At 45.1% G+C, this 19,160-nt stretch overlaps 1 protein-coding gene across 6 annotated transcripts in view; it reads left to right on the top strand.

The window, feature by feature from the left end:
* LOC137518306 (ATP-binding cassette sub-family B member 5-like) overlaps nucleotides 1-19,160 on the top strand; it is a 232,054-nt gene that overhangs the window by 170,746 nt on the left and 42,148 nt on the right. For 3 of the 6 annotated variants that reach the window (XM_068235980.1, XM_068235979.1, XM_068235982.1), the window contains 7 exons: nucleotides 6,706-6,897; nucleotides 7,456-7,627; nucleotides 8,696-8,820; nucleotides 9,778-9,952; nucleotides 12,452-12,565; nucleotides 14,751-14,861; nucleotides 17,090-17,215. In XM_068235980.1, the coding sequence (XP_068092081.1) occupies nucleotides 6,706-6,897; nucleotides 7,456-7,627; nucleotides 8,696-8,820; nucleotides 9,778-9,952; nucleotides 12,452-12,565; nucleotides 14,751-14,861; nucleotides 17,090-17,215 (1,015 nt within the window). The remainder of the gene's footprint in view (nucleotides 1-6,705; nucleotides 6,898-7,455; nucleotides 7,628-8,695; nucleotides 8,821-9,777; nucleotides 9,953-12,451; nucleotides 12,566-14,750; nucleotides 14,862-17,089; nucleotides 17,216-19,160) is intronic. The other 3 variants (XM_068235981.1, XM_068235978.1, XM_068235983.1) reach the window with 1 other exon arrangement.

The following is a 19,160-nucleotide window of genomic DNA, read 5'->3' as shown; positions in this document are numbered from 1 at the left end:
GCTATGCAGTAATCAAGTTGCTGGCTCCTTGTTAGACAAGTTGCACAAATCTCTTCTTAAAGGGGTAGCTCTCCATTTAAATTTTTGTAAATAAGATATCACATCAGCAGCACTTTCCCCCTGCATCTCCAGCCTGACAATAGCAGAAAGCTCTGGACACGGCCAAACCGGAAGCCGTTCCCCAGACAGAATTACATAACTCAATGTTGACAAATGTAAAGTCATGCATTTTGGTCGTACCAATGGTCTAGCACCATACAAAATAAATGGGATACAGTTGGGGACATCAAACTTGGAGAAGGACTTAGGAGTACTCATCGACAACAAGTTAAATAATCGTACTCAATGCCAAGCCGCTGCAGCTAAAGCTAACAAAATTTTGGGATGCATTAAAAAGGAAATAAAACTCGAGATGCTAGCATAATATTGCCCCTGTTTAACTCTCTAGTAAGGCCACATCTGGAATATGGAATTCAGTTCTGGGCACCACATTACAAAAAAGATATAGCAGTTTTAGAGCAGGTGCAGAGACGAGCAACAAAATTGATACGTGGGATGGAAGGTCTCACTTACCAAGAAAGGTTAGATAAACTGGGTTTATTTAGTCTAGAGAAAAGACGCCTTAGAGGAGATCTAATTAACATGTATAAATACATCAGAGGGCAATATAATAGCTTGGCGGATGAGCTTTTTGTCCCTAGGCCTTCTCAAAGGACTAGAGGACATGATCTGCGCCAGTGGCGTAGCTACAAACCTCTGGGCCCCGATGCGGAATCTGGATGTGGGCCCCCCCCCCCGGCAACAACAGCCCCCCCTCCCCCGACAACACCCGACGGATGCACACACATATCAAAATCCCTATAGCCAGCTATAGGTACCCCCAGTATAGGTAGTCAGGCATAGGTAAGCCAGTATAGTTGCCCCCGGTATAGGTGAGATAGTCAGGCGCCGCCGGTATAAGTTAGATAGATAGGTGCCCCCAGTACAGGTTAGCTAGGTGGGTGCCTCTAATATAGGTAGCCAGAATAGTTGCCCCCAGCGTAGGTTAGATAGGTAGGTGCCCCCAGTATAGGTTAGTTAGGTAGGTGCCTCCAATATAGGTAGCCAGTTTAGTTGCCACCTGTATAGGCTAGCTAGGTGCCCCCAATACAGGTTAGATAAGTAAGTGCCCCCAGTATAGGTTAGATAGGTAGGTGCCCCCAGTATAAATTAGATTAGGTCGGTGCCCCCTAGTATAGGTTAGATTAGGTAGCTGCCCCCCAGTATAGGTTAGATTAGGTAGCTGCCCCCCAGGATAGATTAGGTAGCTGCCCTCAGGATAGATTAGGTAGGTGCCCCCCAGTATAGGTTAGATGAGGTAGCTGCCCCCCAGGATAGGTTAGGTAGCTTCCCCCCAGGATAGATTAGGTAGCTGCCCCCCAGGATAGATTAGGTAGCTGCCCCCCAGGATAGATTAGATAGCTGCCCCCCAGGATTAGGTTAGAATAGGTAGGTGCCCCCCAGGATAGATTAGGTAGCTGCCTCCCAGGATTAGGTTAGATTAGGTAGCTGCCCCCCAGGATAGATTAGGTAGCTGCCCCCCAGGATTAGGTTAGATTAGGTAGCTGCCCCCCAGGATAGATTAGGTAGGTGCCTCCCAGTATAGGTTAGATTAGGTAGCTGCCCCCCAGAATAGATTAGGTAGCTGCCCCCCAGGATAGATTAGGTAGCTGCCCCCCAGGATTAGGTTAGATTAGGTAGGTGCCCCCCAGGATAGATTAGGTAGCTGCCCCCAGGATAGATTAGGTAGCTGCCCCCCAGGATAGATTAGGTAGCTGCCCCCCAGGATTAGGTTAGATTAGGTAGCTGCCCCCCAGGATAGATTAGGTAGCTGCCCCCAGGATAGATTAGGTAGGTGCCTCCCAGTATAGGTTAGATTAGGTAGCTGCCCCCCAGAATAGATTAGGTAGCTGCCCCCCAGGATAGATTAGGTAGGTGCCCCCCAGAATAGGTTAGATTAGGTAGCTGCCCCCCAGGATTAGGTTAGATTAGGTAGGTGCCCCCCAGGATAGATTAGGTAGCTGCCCCCAGGATAGATTAGGTAGGTGCCCCCCAGTATAGGTTAGATTAGGTAGCTGCCCCCCAGGATTAGGTTAGATTAGGTAGCTGCCCCCAGGATAGATTAGGTAGCTGCCCCCAGGATAGATTAGGTAGGTGCCTCCCAGTATAGGTTAGATTAGGTAGCTGCCCCCCAGAATAGATTAGGTAGGTGCCCCCCAGGTTAGATTAGGTAGCTGCCCCCCAGGATAGATTAGGTAGCTGCCCCCAGGATAGATTAGGTAGGTGCCCCCCAGTATAGGTTAGATTAGGTAGCTGCCCCCCAGAATAGATTAGGTAGGTGCCCCCCAGGATAGATTAGGTAGCTGCCCCCAGGATAGATTAGGTAGCTGCCCCCCAGTATAGGTTAGATTAGGTAGCTGCCCCCCAGGATTAGGTTCGATTAGGTAGGTGCCCCCCAGGATAGATTAGGTAGCTGCCCCCAGGATAGATTAGGTAGGTGCCCCCCAGTATAGGTTAGATTAGGTAGCTGCCCCCCAGGATTAGGTTAGATTAGGTAGGTGCCCCCCAGAATAGATTAGGTAGCTGCCCCCAGGATAGATTAGGTAGGTGCCCCCCAGTATAGGTTAGATTAGGTAGCTGCCCCCCAGGATTAGGTTAGATTAGGTAGCTGCCCCCCAGGATAGATTAGGTAGCTGCCCCCAGGATAGATTAGGTAGCTGCCTCCCAGTATAGGTTAGATTAGGTAGCTGCCCCCCAGAATAGATTAGGTAGCTGCCCCCCAGGATAGATTAGGTAGGTGCCCCCCAGGATAGGTTAGATTAGGTAGCTGCCCCCCAGGATTAGGTTAGATTAGGTAGGTGCCCCCCAGGATAGATTAGGTAGCTGCCCCCAGGATAGATTAGGTAGGTGCCCCCCAGTATAGGTTAGATTAGGTAGCTGCCCCCCAGGATTAGGTTAGATTAGGTAGCTGCCCCCCAGGATAGATTAGGTAGCTGCCCCCAGGATAGATTAGGTAGGTGCCTCCCAGTATAGGTTAGATTAGGTAGCTGCCCCCCAGAATAGATTAGGTAGGTGCCCCCCAGGTTAGATTAGGTAGCTGCCCCCCAGGATAGATTAGGTAGCTGCCCCCAGGATAGATTAGGTAGGTGCCCCCCAGTATAGGTTAGATTAGGTAGCTGCCCCCCAGAATAGATTAGGTAGGTGCCCCCCAGGATAGATTAGGTAGCTGCCCCCAGGATAGATTAGGTAGCTGCCCCCCAGTATAGGTTAGATTAGGTAGCTGCCCCCCAGGATTAGGTTAGATTAGGTAGGTGCCCCCCAGGATAGATTAGGTAGCTGCCCCCAGGATAGATTAGGTAGGTGCCCCCCAGTATAGGTTAGATTAGGTAGCTGCCCCCCAGGATTAGGTTAGATTAGGTAGGTGCCCCCCAGGATAGATTAGGTAGCTGCCCCCAGGATAGATTAGGTAGCTGCCCCCCAGTATAGGTTAGATTAGGTAGGTGCCCCCCAGGATAGATTAGGTAGCTGCCCCCCAGGATAGATTAGGTAGCTGCCCGTCCCCATAATGGAGGGGGGGGCCGCAGCCGCGGGGAGGGCAGCCCGACCTCTCCCTCCCTTCCTCTCCCCGGGGCCCCCCCTCAGATGCAGAGTAAGCGGCTAACGGAAGCGCTATAGGCAGAACTCACCTCCGTCCCTGGTTCCAATCGCCGCTGATCTCCTCTCTGGCTGGCTCTGCATAGATGCTTACACACGCAGCTTCCTGTTTAGCCGGAAGCTGCGTGTGTAACAACATCTATGCAGAGCCAGCCAGAGAGGAGATCAGCGGCGAGTGGAACGCAGGGAGGTGAGTTCTGCCTATAGCGCTTCCGTTAGCCGCTTACTCTGCATCTGAGGGGGGGCCCCGGGGAGAGGAAGGGAGGAAGAGGTCGGGCTGCCCTCCCTGCGGCTGCGGCTCCCTCCTACCAGCGCGAACGGGCGCATGGCCCTCCAAACGGAGATGGGCCCCCCGGGCCCCTCCCCCGCCTCCTCAGGAGCCGGGCCCGGTCGCCAAGGCGACCGCTGCGACCACGGGCCCTACGCCCTTGATCTGCGCATGGAGGAAAAACGTTTTAGCCATTTATTTAGGAAAGGGTTCTTTACAGTAAGAGTGATTAAAGAGGAACTCCAGTGAAAATAATGTAATTAAAAAAAGTGCTTCATTTTTACAATAATTATGTATAAATAATTTAGTCAGTGTTTGCTCATTGTAAAATCTTTCCTCTCCTAGATTCACATTCTGACATTTATTACATGGTGACATTGTTACTGTGGGCAGGTTATTTAGCTGTTTCTAGCTGTTAGACAGCTGTAAACAGCTATTTCCTGTCTGTGAACATTGTTACATTGTGGCAGTTTGCCAGGAGTACCGCGGTATTCAGAGCCTCTTGTAGGAGGGGTTTCAGCACAAAATTAGTCACACAGCGCCCCCTGATGGTCTGTTTGTGAAAATCATTCTATTTCTCATGTAAAAGGGGGTATCAGCTACTGATTGGGATAAAGTTCAATTCTTGGTTGGAGTTTCTCTTTAAGATGTGGAATGCATTGCCAGAGGAAGTCGTTATGGCAAACTCTATACCTGCATTTAAAGGGGGATTAGATGCTTTCCTCGCGTTGAAAGACATCCATGGCTACAATTACTAGGTTATGCCTAATGATGTTGATCCAGGGATTTTATCTGATTGCCATCTGGAGTCGGGAAGGAATTTTTCCCTTTTGGGGCTAATTGGACCATGCCTTGTAAGGGATTTTTCGCCTTCCTCTGGATCAACAGGGATATGTGAGGGAGCCGGCTGGAGTTGTACTTTGTACTGGTTGAACTCGATGGACGTATGTCTTTTTTCAACCAAAATAACTATGTAACCACCCCCACCACTGAACAACCGGTTTCCTCCCAAACTAGACAGCCACCATGCAGCCTCCATCCCAGTGAATATGATAGTCCAGCAGAGAAGGCAGCCGCAGCGGGGGAGAATGACAGCACCAGATGACTCACATTCACCTATTGCGATCCAAGCAATAGAGGTCCCGTCATCCGGAGCCCATCAGTCTCCTCTAGAGTGCTGCCGCTCTGTTACTACTACTATTACTACTTCCTACTTCCTGTCTGATCTGAGAATCAGGAAGTTCAGAGCGAGCGGCTGCACTGTAGAAGAGACAGATGGGTTTCAGATGACGGGATCTCTATCGCTTGGATTATGGATAGGTAAGTGAGCGTTTGCCATCTGCTGCCATCATTCTTGCTGCAGCTGTGGTTCTCTGTGGGAAGGGAGGGAGGAGTGGGCAGCGGCAGAGCGCACAATAGCAGGAGGGGGATCTAGGAGGAGAGCCTGGCTCTGAAGACAATCAGCAGCGCACGGCATCATTTTACAAGACAAGACAAGACAAATAACATTTATATTGCGCTTTTCTCCTGGCGGACTCAAAGCGCCAGAGCTGCAGTCACTAGGACGCGCCCTATAGGCAGTAGCAGTGTTAGAGAGACTTGCCTAAGGTCTCCTACTGAATAGGTGCTGGCTTACTGAACAGGCAGAGCCGAGATTCGAACCCTGGACTCCTGTGTCAGAGGCAGAGCCCTTAAAGGAACTCTAAGCAGTGCCTGTGGGTATGCCTTTAAGCATACCCATGACTAATTAATTACATCCTCACACCTAGCAGCATGATGTTTGTAATTATATCCCCCTGGGTTCCTTATATTTCATTGCATTGTGCTGAATCGAGCTGTCGACTTTGGAGAAAAGTCGTCCTGTGTAATACAATGTAACTATGGAAAGATGCATATCATTTTGAAGCTCTCTTTCTCCTCTTTCTAATGATAGATAAACTGCCACCCTACGCCTTTTAGTTTTTGCTATTTTTGCGATCAAAATTGCCATGGCCGCGATTTCGATCACGAAAATAACGAAAACTAAACAGCATAGGGCGGTGGTTTATATATCATTGGAAAGAGGAGAAAGAGAGCTTTAAAATGATATGCATCTTTCCATAGTTACTGCACTGCTCAGAGTCCCTTTAACCATTATACCATCCAGCCACTGCTGACAGGATGGCGAGGGCTGGTTTATGTGCTGATGGGGACCCTTTGTCTCTGAATGGGGCCCCAAGCTACTGCTTTTGTTGCCTGGTCGGTAATCCGGCCCTGGAACTAGTGCACCTGCACATTACAGTCTGAACCACTTCATTGAACCGCGAGCAGCTCTCGCACAGGCGCAGTGGATATCGACCTGGTTTGGTCGACATCTCCAACGAAGGGGAGATGCCGGGACACCGGTGCTGTGGTGAGGGACAGATGGACTGGAGGAAGCCCCGGGTAAGTACATTTTTGCTTTGTATGCCTGATGCTTCCTTTAAAATTTCCCCTTTAAATGTATACCCTGCTGACCAAGGTCATGCTGACCATATGATCTAGTAATATTGCATAGCCCAAGCTGCATTGATGTTAGCAGGCAGATTCTTAGACAAAATTCCTTGATTGAAGCTCAGTAGCCACTTTTAAATAATGGAAGGTAACATTTCTTTCAAGGAGTATTGTTAGTAGTATAAATATTGTGATATGCATGCTGTTTTGTATACGCAAACTTGAACTGTAGATGATAAGTGCACTTAACATTTAAGCACCTGTCTCCCCAGGTTTTCCTTGTACTATATTGCAATAGGTGTTGTCAGTTTAGTCTGTGGATATGTACAAGTCTCCTTCTGGGTTCTTGCTGCTGCGAGACAGACCAGGAGAATGAGAAGAACCTTCTTTCACTCAGTGTTGTCCAAAGACATAAGCTGGTTTGATGTCACCAAGTCAGGAGAACTCAACAGCCGTCTTACAGAGTAAGAGCGTAACACAGGTTTAAAGAGACACTGAAGTGAAAAAAAAATATGATATAATGAATTGGTTGTGTACTATGAATAATTACTAGAAGTTTAGCAGCAAAGAAAATATTCTCATATTTTTATTTTCAGGTATATAGTGTTTTTTCTAACATTGGATCATTCTATAATATGTGCAGATTACACAACACTCAGCATTCAAAATGATTCTTTCAGAGCAGTCTGTGAACTAATGAACTCTCCTCTGGCAGAGGAAAAGTAAATAGTTGAATAACACTTGAGATAATAAAAGTCAGATAACAGCCCTCTCCACGACTTTGAAAGTCTTAATTGCTTAATTGCTTTTTTGCATAGAGATAACAACTGGAGTTTCTTAACTCTTCCTGTACTGGAAACAATTAGACTGATGTATCTGATCTTAATGTTTTATTTCTTAGCTGTACTACACATACAAATCATAATATCATATTATTTTTTTTTGCTTCAGTATCTCTTTAACATGTTTACTTTTCATTATTGTTTTGAAATTTCTTTCATATGAGAACTCTTACTTCCCAGGGCCATGGATAAAATTAACGATGGGATCGGAGACAAACTTGGTCATCTTTTGCAAAATGTCGCAACGTGTGTAGCAGGGCTTGTTATTGCCCTGGTTACCTGGTGGCAGTTGGCATTGGTATTTTTATCAGTCAGTCCACTCCTGGCATTATCCTCAGCAGTTTGTTCTAAGGTAACTGCTCCATACTTTTAATAGATGTTTTATAGCATTGATTTGTTGTCACACATGGTGATATGTTTTCAAGGCAAATTCCATTTCTGTTGTAAATGGTCATAGACATAGACTGATTTTTGTATTTTAATGTATTCAAAAATGATCCATGAGAACAGCGCTCTTGTTACTTTTTATATGAAATTAATACGATTCTACATATTAAAGTGGTTTGAAAGTCCGACATAACATTCAATAAAATGTGTTTTCCTACTTTTTATTACTCATACAGTTATCATATTTGCTTTTGCGCATAAGTAATATTGTTTACAAATTACAAGTTTCCAAAATGTAGTTTATCGTGCCCTAAAAGCTGTCATTGCATTTTATTCAAACTGCTTTTTATTATATATTTATATTAATATCCTCTAATGAGCTATTCTGAACTCTGTGTGTGTCTGAAGCATAGAGAGCTTCACAGAGAGCTCATTTTCACTTGTTACGCTGTGTTTATTTACATTCCAATGTTGTTACAATGTGTGTAAAGATACTGTTATCTCAAGTTTGGATGTGGATTTGAAGCTGAATAGCAGGAGAACATGCTTTGTTTAACCAGTTCAGTGATGTTCTGCTTAAAAAAATTCTTGGATAGTAGCTTTCAAGCTGTGAGAAATCTTTTAGAGCAAAGTAAAAATGCTGGCTTTCAGACCACTTTAAATACACGTTTAAAAAACTAAAAAAGGGGTGTATTTTAGAGGCAGGCTTAGGTGAAAGGCTAGGTTAGGGTTAGACAGTTTAATGTTCAAATTAGAATTGCTTTAGATTAGAATTGGGGGGCAACAGGGAACCAGAAAAACAGGAATTATTTAGCTGCTTTAAAATAAAACCTTCTAATATCTCAGAATTTACAATAATACATGTTTAGATCTAAATGATGAAGTAAGTAAATACAATACAAAAACATTTGTAAAAAAAAATATCCCATACCACTCAAAGCGCAATAACTATTGCACATTTGAATAATATAACATCTGACATTAAATAATAGATTTGTTTAAAACAAATGGTGATGCTTTCCTCTATAATCAGATGTTGGTCTCACTGACAAGCAAGGAACTTTCTGCATACGCAAAAGCTGGCGCAGTGGCTGAAGAGGTCCTCTCCTCCATACGGACTGTGGTGGCATTCAGTGGACAAGAAAAAGAAATCAAGAGGTGCTTTTTTTCTAATTTTGGTTTACATTAATGCTCATATGAACATATGGAGAATGAATTACTAAACCAAGGGATTACAATTTGCTATCCCTCTGCTCAAGGCTGCCATATTTATGTCCTTTTAAACAATTCCAGTTGCCTGGTAGTCCTTCTAATCCTATGTCTCAAATATTTTTAGCCATAGACCCTGAACAAGTATATGCAAATTATCTACTCTGACTCAGCTGACTTAAGTTCAACTGGATTAGCCATATGCTTGTTCCAGGGTTTTGGCAGGGTTTGGACTCTATGTATGCCAGAAGATCAACAGGACTGCCAGGCAACTGGCATTGTTTACAAGGAAATAAATATGGTAGCCTCCATATCACTCTGACCTCAAGTTCTCTTTAAATTTCCCACTAGGATTTACCATTCATTCATTTATCTGGATCAATGGGAACAATCAGCAGGAAATCAGATTAGCTCCAGATGGGTTTAAGGTACCTTTACATGGTACAATCACATAGTTTGATTTACCAGTTTATTCAACCAAAACGATTGCATAGAGAAGAAATATAAAATAATCTTTTTTTTTTTCTTTCTTTTTTTTTTTTTTTATAAAAATGTTTGATTATTCAGTTTTCGATAAAAATATGATTGGATGTGTTGTAAAAATCAGGTTGATTGCTTTGAAAATTGAATGGTGTATGGTAGGTTTTATAAAGTAATCTAATACACCAAAATCTTATATAAAAAAATAGAATTGTGTATCGCCGCCGTTATTTGAGTTTGGTTCATTTAAGTTCCTATTAATTTTTAAAATCCTGCGAATCTGATTGGATGTTTAAAGTGCACAGAAATAAACATCACTGCCAGCGCTTTGACTCCCCAGGGAGAAAAGCGCTATAAAAATATTATTGTTATTGTTATAATTTAGTTTAGTAAATCACCCTAATCATGTGTTTTTTATGGTTTTAGATACACAGAGAATTTGGTAGAGGCCAAAGAATTTGGGATCAAGAAAGCCATTACTTCTCAGCTGGCCCTTGGATTTGTGTACCTCATTAATTATGCCTCCTATGGGCTAGGCTTCTGGTATGGCACTGGGCTCATTTTAGAAGATCAGGGATATACCATTGGTGATGCATTGGTGGTAAGTTCACAATATCAGTAATGTCCCGGTGATGGAAAGTCATTATGCAGCTCAGCTGATCAGAGCTTGACTGTGAGTGAATACTTCGTAAGATGCTTTTCTCCCGTGGGACTCAAACTGCATGTGAGAAGTAGTGGTTCCATGTCAGTAGGCCCCATTCATGTATGTACTCCTGACTTAAAGGGACTCTGAATATAGACTAAAATGGAATCTGGACTTACCTGGGGTTTCCTCCAGCTCTCCGTAGCCCGCAAGGTCCCTCGGCATCCTCTGGGTCCCCTCTGTTCTCTCGCTGGCGGCTCTGGTAGTGCACGACTTCGGCAGGAGTGCGGGCCGTCCATGTGCAAGCCTCAATCATGTACCCATCGCCCTGAGCGTTCTGCGTGGTTCTCGAAAGAATGAACTGCGCTCGGGCAGAACACTTATGGTGACGGGCACATGATCGAGCCAGGCGGGTGGACGGGCCAAGAACTGTATGCGCAATTGCACATAACTCCTGGCAAAGTCATGCTCTACCGGAGCCACGGGTGAACAGAGGAGACCCAGATGACTTTGAGGGACCTTGCAGGCTATGGGGGGCTGGAGGAAGAACCAGGTAAGTTCAAATTCCAGACGCAATGTAGATTTCCAATAGCACAGTTCTGAAGTGGTCAAACAATCATTTTTCAACAATTGTTGAATTTTTATTTTGTAATCGATGGATGGCCACCTTTAGAGATAATTTGGTTGACATTTATCAGATGAAAGGCTCACATTCATCCTTCAGTGATGGTGGACCTTGTAATGGACTCTGGAGCACTACAGTATATCTATGCAATATGGACACAGTCAGTGGCATAGCTACAGACCTAGGAACCCTTATGCTGAATTTGGACCACCCCCACCTACTTCCATTTCTACATTAAATAATGTGCTCCCACACCAGTATAGTAGCCAGATGGGCTCCCCACTTGCTCCCACCCACCCCAGTATGGTAGCCAGATGGGCTCCCCCCTTGCTCCCACCCACCCCAGTATGGTAGCTACATGGGCTCCCCCCTCCCTTCCACCCCAGTATAGTAGCCAGACGGGCTCCCCCTCCCACCCCAGTATAGTAGCCTGATGGGCTCCTCCCTCCCTCCCACCCACCCCAGTATAGTAGCTAGATTGGCTCCCCCTCCCTCCTACCCCAGTATGGTAACCAGATGGGCTCCCCCTTCCATCCCACCCACCCCAGTATAGTAGCTAGATGATGGGCTCCCCCCTCCCTCCCACCCACACCAGTATGGTAGCCAGATGGCTCAAACCCCAGTATGGTAGCCAGATGGGCTCCCCCTCCCTTAGCATGGTAGCCAGATTGGCTCCCCCTCCCTCCTACTCCAGTATGGTAGCCAGATGGCTCAAACCCCAGTATGGTAGCCAGATGGGCTCCCCCTGCCTCCTACCCCAGTATGGTAACCAGATGGGCTCCCCTCCCTCAGTATGGTAGCCAAATGGGCTCTCCCCTCCCTCCAACCCCAGTATGGTAGCCAAATGGGCTTTCACTCCCTCCAAACCCAGTATGGTAGCCAGACGGGCTCCCTCCCCAGTATGGTAGCTAGATGTGTCACATTCCCTCACCCCCTTCCCTCCTACCCACCCCAATATGGTAGCTAATTGTGCCCCATTCCTTTACTCCCCTTCCCCCTCACCCACCCTAGTATGGTAGATAGATGTTCCCCACTCACCCTCAGCTCCCACCCTAGTATGGTAGCTAGATTTCCCCTACTCTCTCACAAACCAACCTCCTTCTCCCCCCCCCCCCCAGTGGCCTAACAATAGGGGTTGCAGAGGTTGCGGCCGCATCGGGGCCCTTGAGCCAGAGGGACCCTGTGGGGCCCTCTCTCAACCACAGTATTTGCGCCTTATTGGTCCTGTATTTGTAATAATCACTTGTATAGATGCTTTGAATAGTAGTAATCATTAACAAGCTGTTCCCCACCCCATTCTTGCTGCTCTGACACTGAATGCCCTTGGCAGGTTTTGGCGCACCGTATCATGTATGGAGTGCTTGGGGGGTCCAATGTGAAACTCACACCGGACCCATAGCTCCTTAGCTATGCCACTGCCCCGCCCCACCTCCCTGCTGAGCAGGGGGTAAGATTAGAGGCAGCATATACACACACACACACACACACACACACACACACACTCACCTTTTTACAGGTTCCAGGAGCTGGAGGTCTCGCGTCCTTTAGGAGGTGAGAGTTGCTGCCTCTAATCTTCTCCACTATGCTCTATTCAGGAGGACAACATCAGGGAGGACAAGCGGGCCCCCTGGAGCACGGGTCTGGTCGTGGCTGCAACTGCGGCCCCTACGCCACTGGACACAGTACCGCTACAGCATAGTGTCAACAAAGCCTGACAGGAAGGATGCACAGTTCTAGTAGCAATCACTCAACTTCACTAATTGTCATGCAGTTTGTGCAGTGAGGGACCTCTCCTTATTGCTATTATTGACATGATTCTTTTTGTCCGGCAGGTCTTCTTCTGTGTTTTGATGGGCAGCGAGTGTATTGGTCAAACATTTTCCCACCTTGAAGCCTTTTCCATTGCAAGAGGGGCAGCTTACGGTATATTTCATGTAATTGACCAGGTAATGTATGAGGCATTGCTTTAAATGTAAATCGCACCATACAACCAAGCTCATTACACACATCAGTTTTTGCTAGCATGGTGTCTTTCTTGTCAATATAACTGAACTCCTAGCAATAAAATATCCATCCATCTCGACTCTCATCATTTTCCCAGTATAACTATATTGCAAGATGTGAAAAAAAAACACAAATACCTGCAAAATGCTTATCATACTGGGCTGTCACAATAGTCGGGGGCACAACTCCTTGTTAGATTGGCAACAGTTAATTGGGCACTACATCACTGTGGTGTGACATTGCTATGCTATAGTCCCCTCCTCCTCCAGAACCAAGGGTGGCAATAATGTGACCGCTCTGTTATACCACTTTTATCTCATGTGACATCAATCCTGCTGAGGAGGTGGATATTGTGAGTTATTCTGCTAAGGCACCTATTTTTACAATACTCAGGGTCGGTTTAAGCAACAATGGGGCCCCAGGGCAAAATAAACCTGGGGGGGGGCCCCCAACATATACCCCGGAACAAAAATCGGCATTAGGGGACCTTTTTTGCAGCTGGTATAGTCAGGGTGTGACGTCCCAATCGGTCGGAGCTCCACATTCTGGCTATCCCAGCCTTCATGGGGGACAAGGGGTTAAAAAGTTTCAGGAGGGGGGACCCCACATAATTTTTTTTTTTAAAATTCCCACACTCTAAACATAAAAAAAAAACTGGGAAAATAGGAAAAAATGCCAGGGATCTTCATACAGCCATATTACGGCTGTATAGCGATCCCTGGCCAAAGCGCTGCGGCTGCGTATAGACCCCCAACCCCGTCAGGAAATTTATTGCGCTTTCGTTTGATGCATGTAAAATTACACTACCGTTAGGTTTGCTACTAAAAGTGACATTTACCGCATTTAAAAGTATACTTTTTTCCTTCTAAACTTTAAAATCGATTTTCTCAAAAACTATAAGGTCTTTTTGAATAATTGTTTTTCCTCTTATTCCTAATGATCTCCTTAACATATCCTGCAAATTTAGGGTTTCTAGCATTTAAGGTGGATTTGCTATTAACCATTAAAGTCGGCAGGTTTTTAAATGTATATATTTTTTTCCTTTGAAACTTTAAAATCGATTTTCTCAAAAACTATAAGGCCGATTTGAAAATTTGTTTTTCCTCTTGTAGCCACAGGGGGCCCCTACAAGCTCTGGGGCCCTGGGGCAGCTGCCTCCTTTGCCTTAATGGTAGCGCCGGCCCTGACAATACTGTTAACATTGGAGGACTCACTGCAGTGAAACTTTAGACATTGTACTGCCTCTATTGCTGTCCATGTAAGTAGTCTATGCAGCTTGGGACTGCGACAGTCAAATGCACTTCCTGTGAATTTACATTCCACGTTACATACAATTTACATTCAGTTTGCATCCAAGCCCAGAATTACTATAGGTAATAGCACAATATGAGAATTACTGGTATCCCATTGACCCAATCTCTGGTGATCATAAACAATCATTCTTAAACTTTCCGATCCAATTTTGCGATCACTCGTGTCCCCACCCCAGCACTTACCTTTTTCTGCTCTGTGACGGGATGGGGATGATTGCCGGATCACTGTAGAGGGAGGAGCCAGGAGGCGACCTGAGATCAATGGGAGGGACCTGCAACAGCTCATGCTCTGTAGCCCCACCCCCATTGTTACGCGGCGCAGCGTGGTGCCTGAGGGGATCAAAGTGTCAGTCTTTTTTTTCTTTTTTAAGTTAATTAGATTAGATAAACCTTCATTATTATGTACAGGAAAATTGCAATCTGGATATCTGCACACAAATGGCAAAACCACACACCAAAAATCACAGAAAAAACCCTGCAAAATGCAGGTTTGTGTGCATGGGAAATCGCGCATAGAATTCGAATTAATGAGTGTGAAATGGTCTTAAATGACAATTGTATTTTGGAATACATTTTTTGAATTGGATTCTCATTAATTAGCATTATGGTTTGCGTGAAACTCTGATCACATTTTGAGATGAAACTGCCAGTTTGCAGAAAAAATAATAATAAGCATTTAGCCACCACTGTACATTGTGGTCAATGCCAATAACCAGAAGGTGCAGGACATTTATGAACTAAAAAAATTAAAGCACATTTACTGATTATGAGGACTTAAATAAGACTGTTAACACTGTCCCTGTGAATGTTGCAGAAATCTACCATTGATAGCTTTTCCGCTGAAGGACACAGGCCAGATAATATCAAGGGAAATGTGGAATTTAAAAATATTCACTTTTGTTATCCATCTCGTCCAACTGCCCAGGTAAGTACATTTTTTTTATAACTTTATAAACCCCTCCTGTCCATACTATTTGACTTGTTCCACTCTACCTCATTTAGCATAAATTACCTAACACAGGAAGATCATCAGTATAAATGCAAGGATAGGTACATAATAAATCATTTGTAGAGACCAGAAAGTTTTTCATAAAGATGAGCTTGAATTTTTAATACTGTATATCTAAAAAGTGCAAAAATTGATTAACAAATCTTCAAAAGAGGTTCATCAAGGAGGTTCATCTCTAAACACAACATCCCATAAAAAGGTGCAACATCAAAAATTGGTAAGATCAATTGTTTTGGATATATTCAAAATTTAAGCTCATCTTTATGAAAAACTTTCTGGTCTTTTCAAATAATTTATTATGTACTTATCCTTGTATTTATAATGGTGAACAACTGGTGTAGTGGCACACCACTAAGGATGTGTTTTTTTCTGGTCTCTGTGTACAATAACATGCCCCTGTGTCGTTCTGGACCGGCCCCAGTCCCCCCAGTGCTCTGCTGTCCCCCCCTCCTCTGAAAAATACTGCCTGGCTAGCAACAAGCAGATTGTCGCTAGCCTGCTATTTACCTGCTCTTGTCAATCAGCTTGTAATGCATAGCGTGGCTCCTCCCACCGCTCCCTGCCTCTGCTAGCTTCCTCCAATCAGAAGCTACGCCACGACCCAGGAAGCACTGGTAAGGTTTTTTGCCTTCCCCTGGATCAACTGGGATATGTGTTGGTTAGGATGGTGTTTTTTTTTTAGTTTTTGTGTATTTTTTCCTGGTTGAACTTGATAGATGGATGTCTTTTTTTCAACCAAACTATATGTATAGACAGTGTATGTTAAGATTACTGGGATTTACATAGCAAGTTACGCAAGTTTTCACTTTTTGTATACATGCATCTTATGTTGCTTAACAGGCAACATACAGTAAATGTTGCACATATAAAGTGAGTTACTCAGTTTTGCAATATTACAAACCAAAGCTGAGCCACACACTTTCTGGCCCTCGCAACACCAGCCTGCATGGGGCCAAGGGGCTAAAATAGGTGATAGGTGATGCATGGTGCTGAAGACATCTCATCAAAAGCAATAGCTATTACTCCTGCATTGCCTAAAGTCACCTTTTTAACACTCAAATGGCAATTTTGAACAGGTATTGAGAGCATTAATTCCATAATTCAATCAGCAAGTTGTGCAATACACAGGCGATAGGAGACTAAAAATAAGCTCAAATCCCTTACACAACAAATCTATGTTCATTTCATTGTGTGTGAAAGTGACAGGATCACCTAGGCAGTTTTTATTCAAATTAGACTTACAGTATACTGTACTAATATTGAGTTTCTGTGTTCTCCATGTACTGTGTGGATTCTTATTTTGCCCTTAACGTGAGAAGTGTTCTTAAAGATTTTTACTTACCCGGGGCTTCCTCCAGCCCCATAAGCATGGATGTGTCCCTCACCATCCTCCCGCAGTCCTCCGGGGTTCTGCTCAGTCAGGCCCAGTCGTCAGCTGGGGGTCTTTTGTGCTTGAGCAGAAGGTCCGCGCATGTGCAGAAGGCCTCCTCCTGACGTCACTTAGCTGAATACCGCAGCTGATTGCCGGTTAATGGAGGCACTCAGGAGGGCGGTGAGGGACGCATCCATGCTTATGGGGCTGTAGGAAACCCCCGGGTAAGTAAAAATCTTTAAAGTGAATGGAAACCGCATTTAAAAAAAAATGAAACAAATACTTACCTAAGGAGATGGAAGGCTTTGGGTTGTATAGAGCCTTCCGTCTCCTCTCTCGGTGCTCTCTATCCTGTGCTGGCTCTCCCTATTTCAATCCCCCGCTGAAAGGGTATTTGGAAGTCTTCGGGAGTCGTGTCCTCCCAAAGACGTGCGGCTCCATACTGCACAGGCGTGAGCGTGCAAGAGAGCGTGCTTGCGCAGGTGCAGTACTGGGCGGCCCTTCTTCAGGAGCACTCGGGCTCCCTGAAGACTTCTGTAGCCAGCTTCGGCCGGGTAAAGCAGTATTTGACAAATTTAGTCAAATACTGCTACCGGGCGAGCCAGCACCGGAACGACGGGACCAGGAGAGGAGCCGGAAGGCTCTATAGGACCCAGAGCCTTCCCTCTCCTCGGGTAAGTATCTATCTCATTTTTTTAAATGTGGTTCCCATTCACTTTAAGAACGCTCGTCTCTGGTACACTTTAAGTATCATTTTTTTTTTAATTTTCAGGTTTTAAGAGGATTTAATTTAATGGTGAAACCGGGGCAAACAGTGGCACTGGTTGGTCAGAGCGGATGTGGGAAAAGCACCACAGTGCAGCTGCTACAGAGGCTGTATGACCCACAGGAGGGCCAGGTAAATACATACCTCAACTAAAAGGGAATTTGAGGTCAGACACATGGAGGCTGACATATTTATTACCTTTTAAACAATACACATTGCTCGGCTGTGCTGCTGTACTGTCTCTAAAGGTGGCCATACATTTATCGATTTTGCAGCCCGATCGACCCATCAGATTCAATAATTTTATTGAATCAGATGAAAATTGTGCTGCAACCAGCATGCCAAATCGACAAGTCAACTGATTTCAGGCTGAAATTGGTCAAATGTATTGATGGCCCGGACGCTGCCCCCTCCCCCTCCAATGTAAATGTGCCCCCATGGTATCTGTGTATTCAGATCTCACCTGCTCCAGCTGCAGCAACTGTCCAACTGCGCCTGAAGTCGTCTGCCGCTTCTCCGCCGTCAGGCGCGTGTGTGTTCCCACATTGGGAAGCGGCGTATGAGACTGGGAGCAGCTGGATAGTAGAGAGGCGAAATTTGAATGCAGAGGATTCAGAGAGGATTCAGTTCAAACTCTTAACCCTAACCTACAAAGCTCTCCACAATCTCTCTCCCCTGTACATCTCCTCACTAGTCTCCAGATACCAACCCAACCGCAATCTCAGATCTGCACACGAGCTTCTTTTATCCTCTTCTACGATTACCTCCTCACATTCACGTGTACAAAACTTCTCACGTGCCTCACCCCTCCTCTGGAATGCCCTTCCACAACACATCCGCCACTCTCCCACCTTTGAAATCTTTAAACGCTCCCTCAAAACCCACCTTTTCCGACAAGCATATTCTCTAGCTTAGGCCATGCACCCACTAAATAACCTAATTACGCACTGCCTGTACATATACTGTATATAGAGTTGAGCTGAAATTTTCGTAATTTCGCATTACTATAATTACGCATGCGAAATTTGCGATTACGATGGGAAATTAGCGTAGCGAAATTGCCATTAAAATCGTAATTGAAAATACCGTAAGCGTAATTTTCAACGCGAAATTTCGCGTTTCGTTCATGCCGTAATTTCGCATTAAACGCTACCGTAATTTCGCGTTAAACCGTAACGCTCCGTATAATATAAAAAAGCCGCCGACTTTAAGGGTTAATAGCAAAGCCTCCTTAAATGCTAAGAGCCTCAAATTTGGAGAATATATTAAGGAGATCAGGAGGAATAAGAGGAAAATTTTTTTTTTCAAAAAGACCTTATAGTTTTTGAGAAAATCGATGTTAAAGTTTCAAAGGAAAAATGTAAACATTTAAAAACCCGCCGACTTTAACGGTTAATAGCAAAGCCTGCTTAAAGTTTAGGAACACCAAATTCCCAGGGTATATTAAGGGGATCAGTGGGAATAAGAGGAAAAAATTTTTTTTCAAAAAGACCTTATAGTTTTTGAGAAAATCGATTTTTAACTTTCAAGGGCGAAAATGTCTTTTAAATGCGGAAAATGTCAGTTTTTTTTGCACAGGTAACAATAGTGTATTATTTTCATAGATTCCCCCAAGTGGGAAGAGTTTTACTTACTTCGTTCTGAGTGTGGGAAATATAAAAAAAAAACGACGTGGGGTCCCCCCTCCCAGACCTCTTTAACCCCTTGTCCCCCATGCAGGCTGGGATAGCCAGAATGCGGAGCACCGGCCGCGTGGGGCTCCGCACCCTGACTATACCAGCCCGCATGGTCCATGGATTGGGGGGTCTTGGAAGGGGAGGGGCAGCCAAGCTTTCCCCTCCCCCTCCGAGCCCTTGTCCAATCCAAGGACAAGGGGCTCTTCTCCACCTCCGATGGGCGGTGGAGGTGGAGGCCGCGATTTCCTGGGTGGGGGGTTCATGGTGGAATCTGGGAGTCCCCTTTAAAAAGGGGTCCCCCAGATGCCCACCCCCCTCCCAGGAGAAATGAGTATAGAGGTACTTGTAGTACCCCTTACCCATTTCCTTTAAGAGTTAAAAGTAAATAAACACACAAACAC

The sequence above is a fragment of the Hyperolius riggenbachi genome, chromosome 5 (assembly GCF_040937935.1).
Source record: "Hyperolius riggenbachi isolate aHypRig1 chromosome 5, aHypRig1.pri, whole genome shotgun sequence".
Lineage (NCBI taxonomy): Eukaryota > Metazoa > Chordata > Amphibia > Anura > Hyperoliidae > Hyperolius > Hyperolius riggenbachi.
The sequence above is the reverse complement of the archived record's forward strand: the minus strand, read 5'-3'. Positions and strand labels throughout refer to the sequence as shown.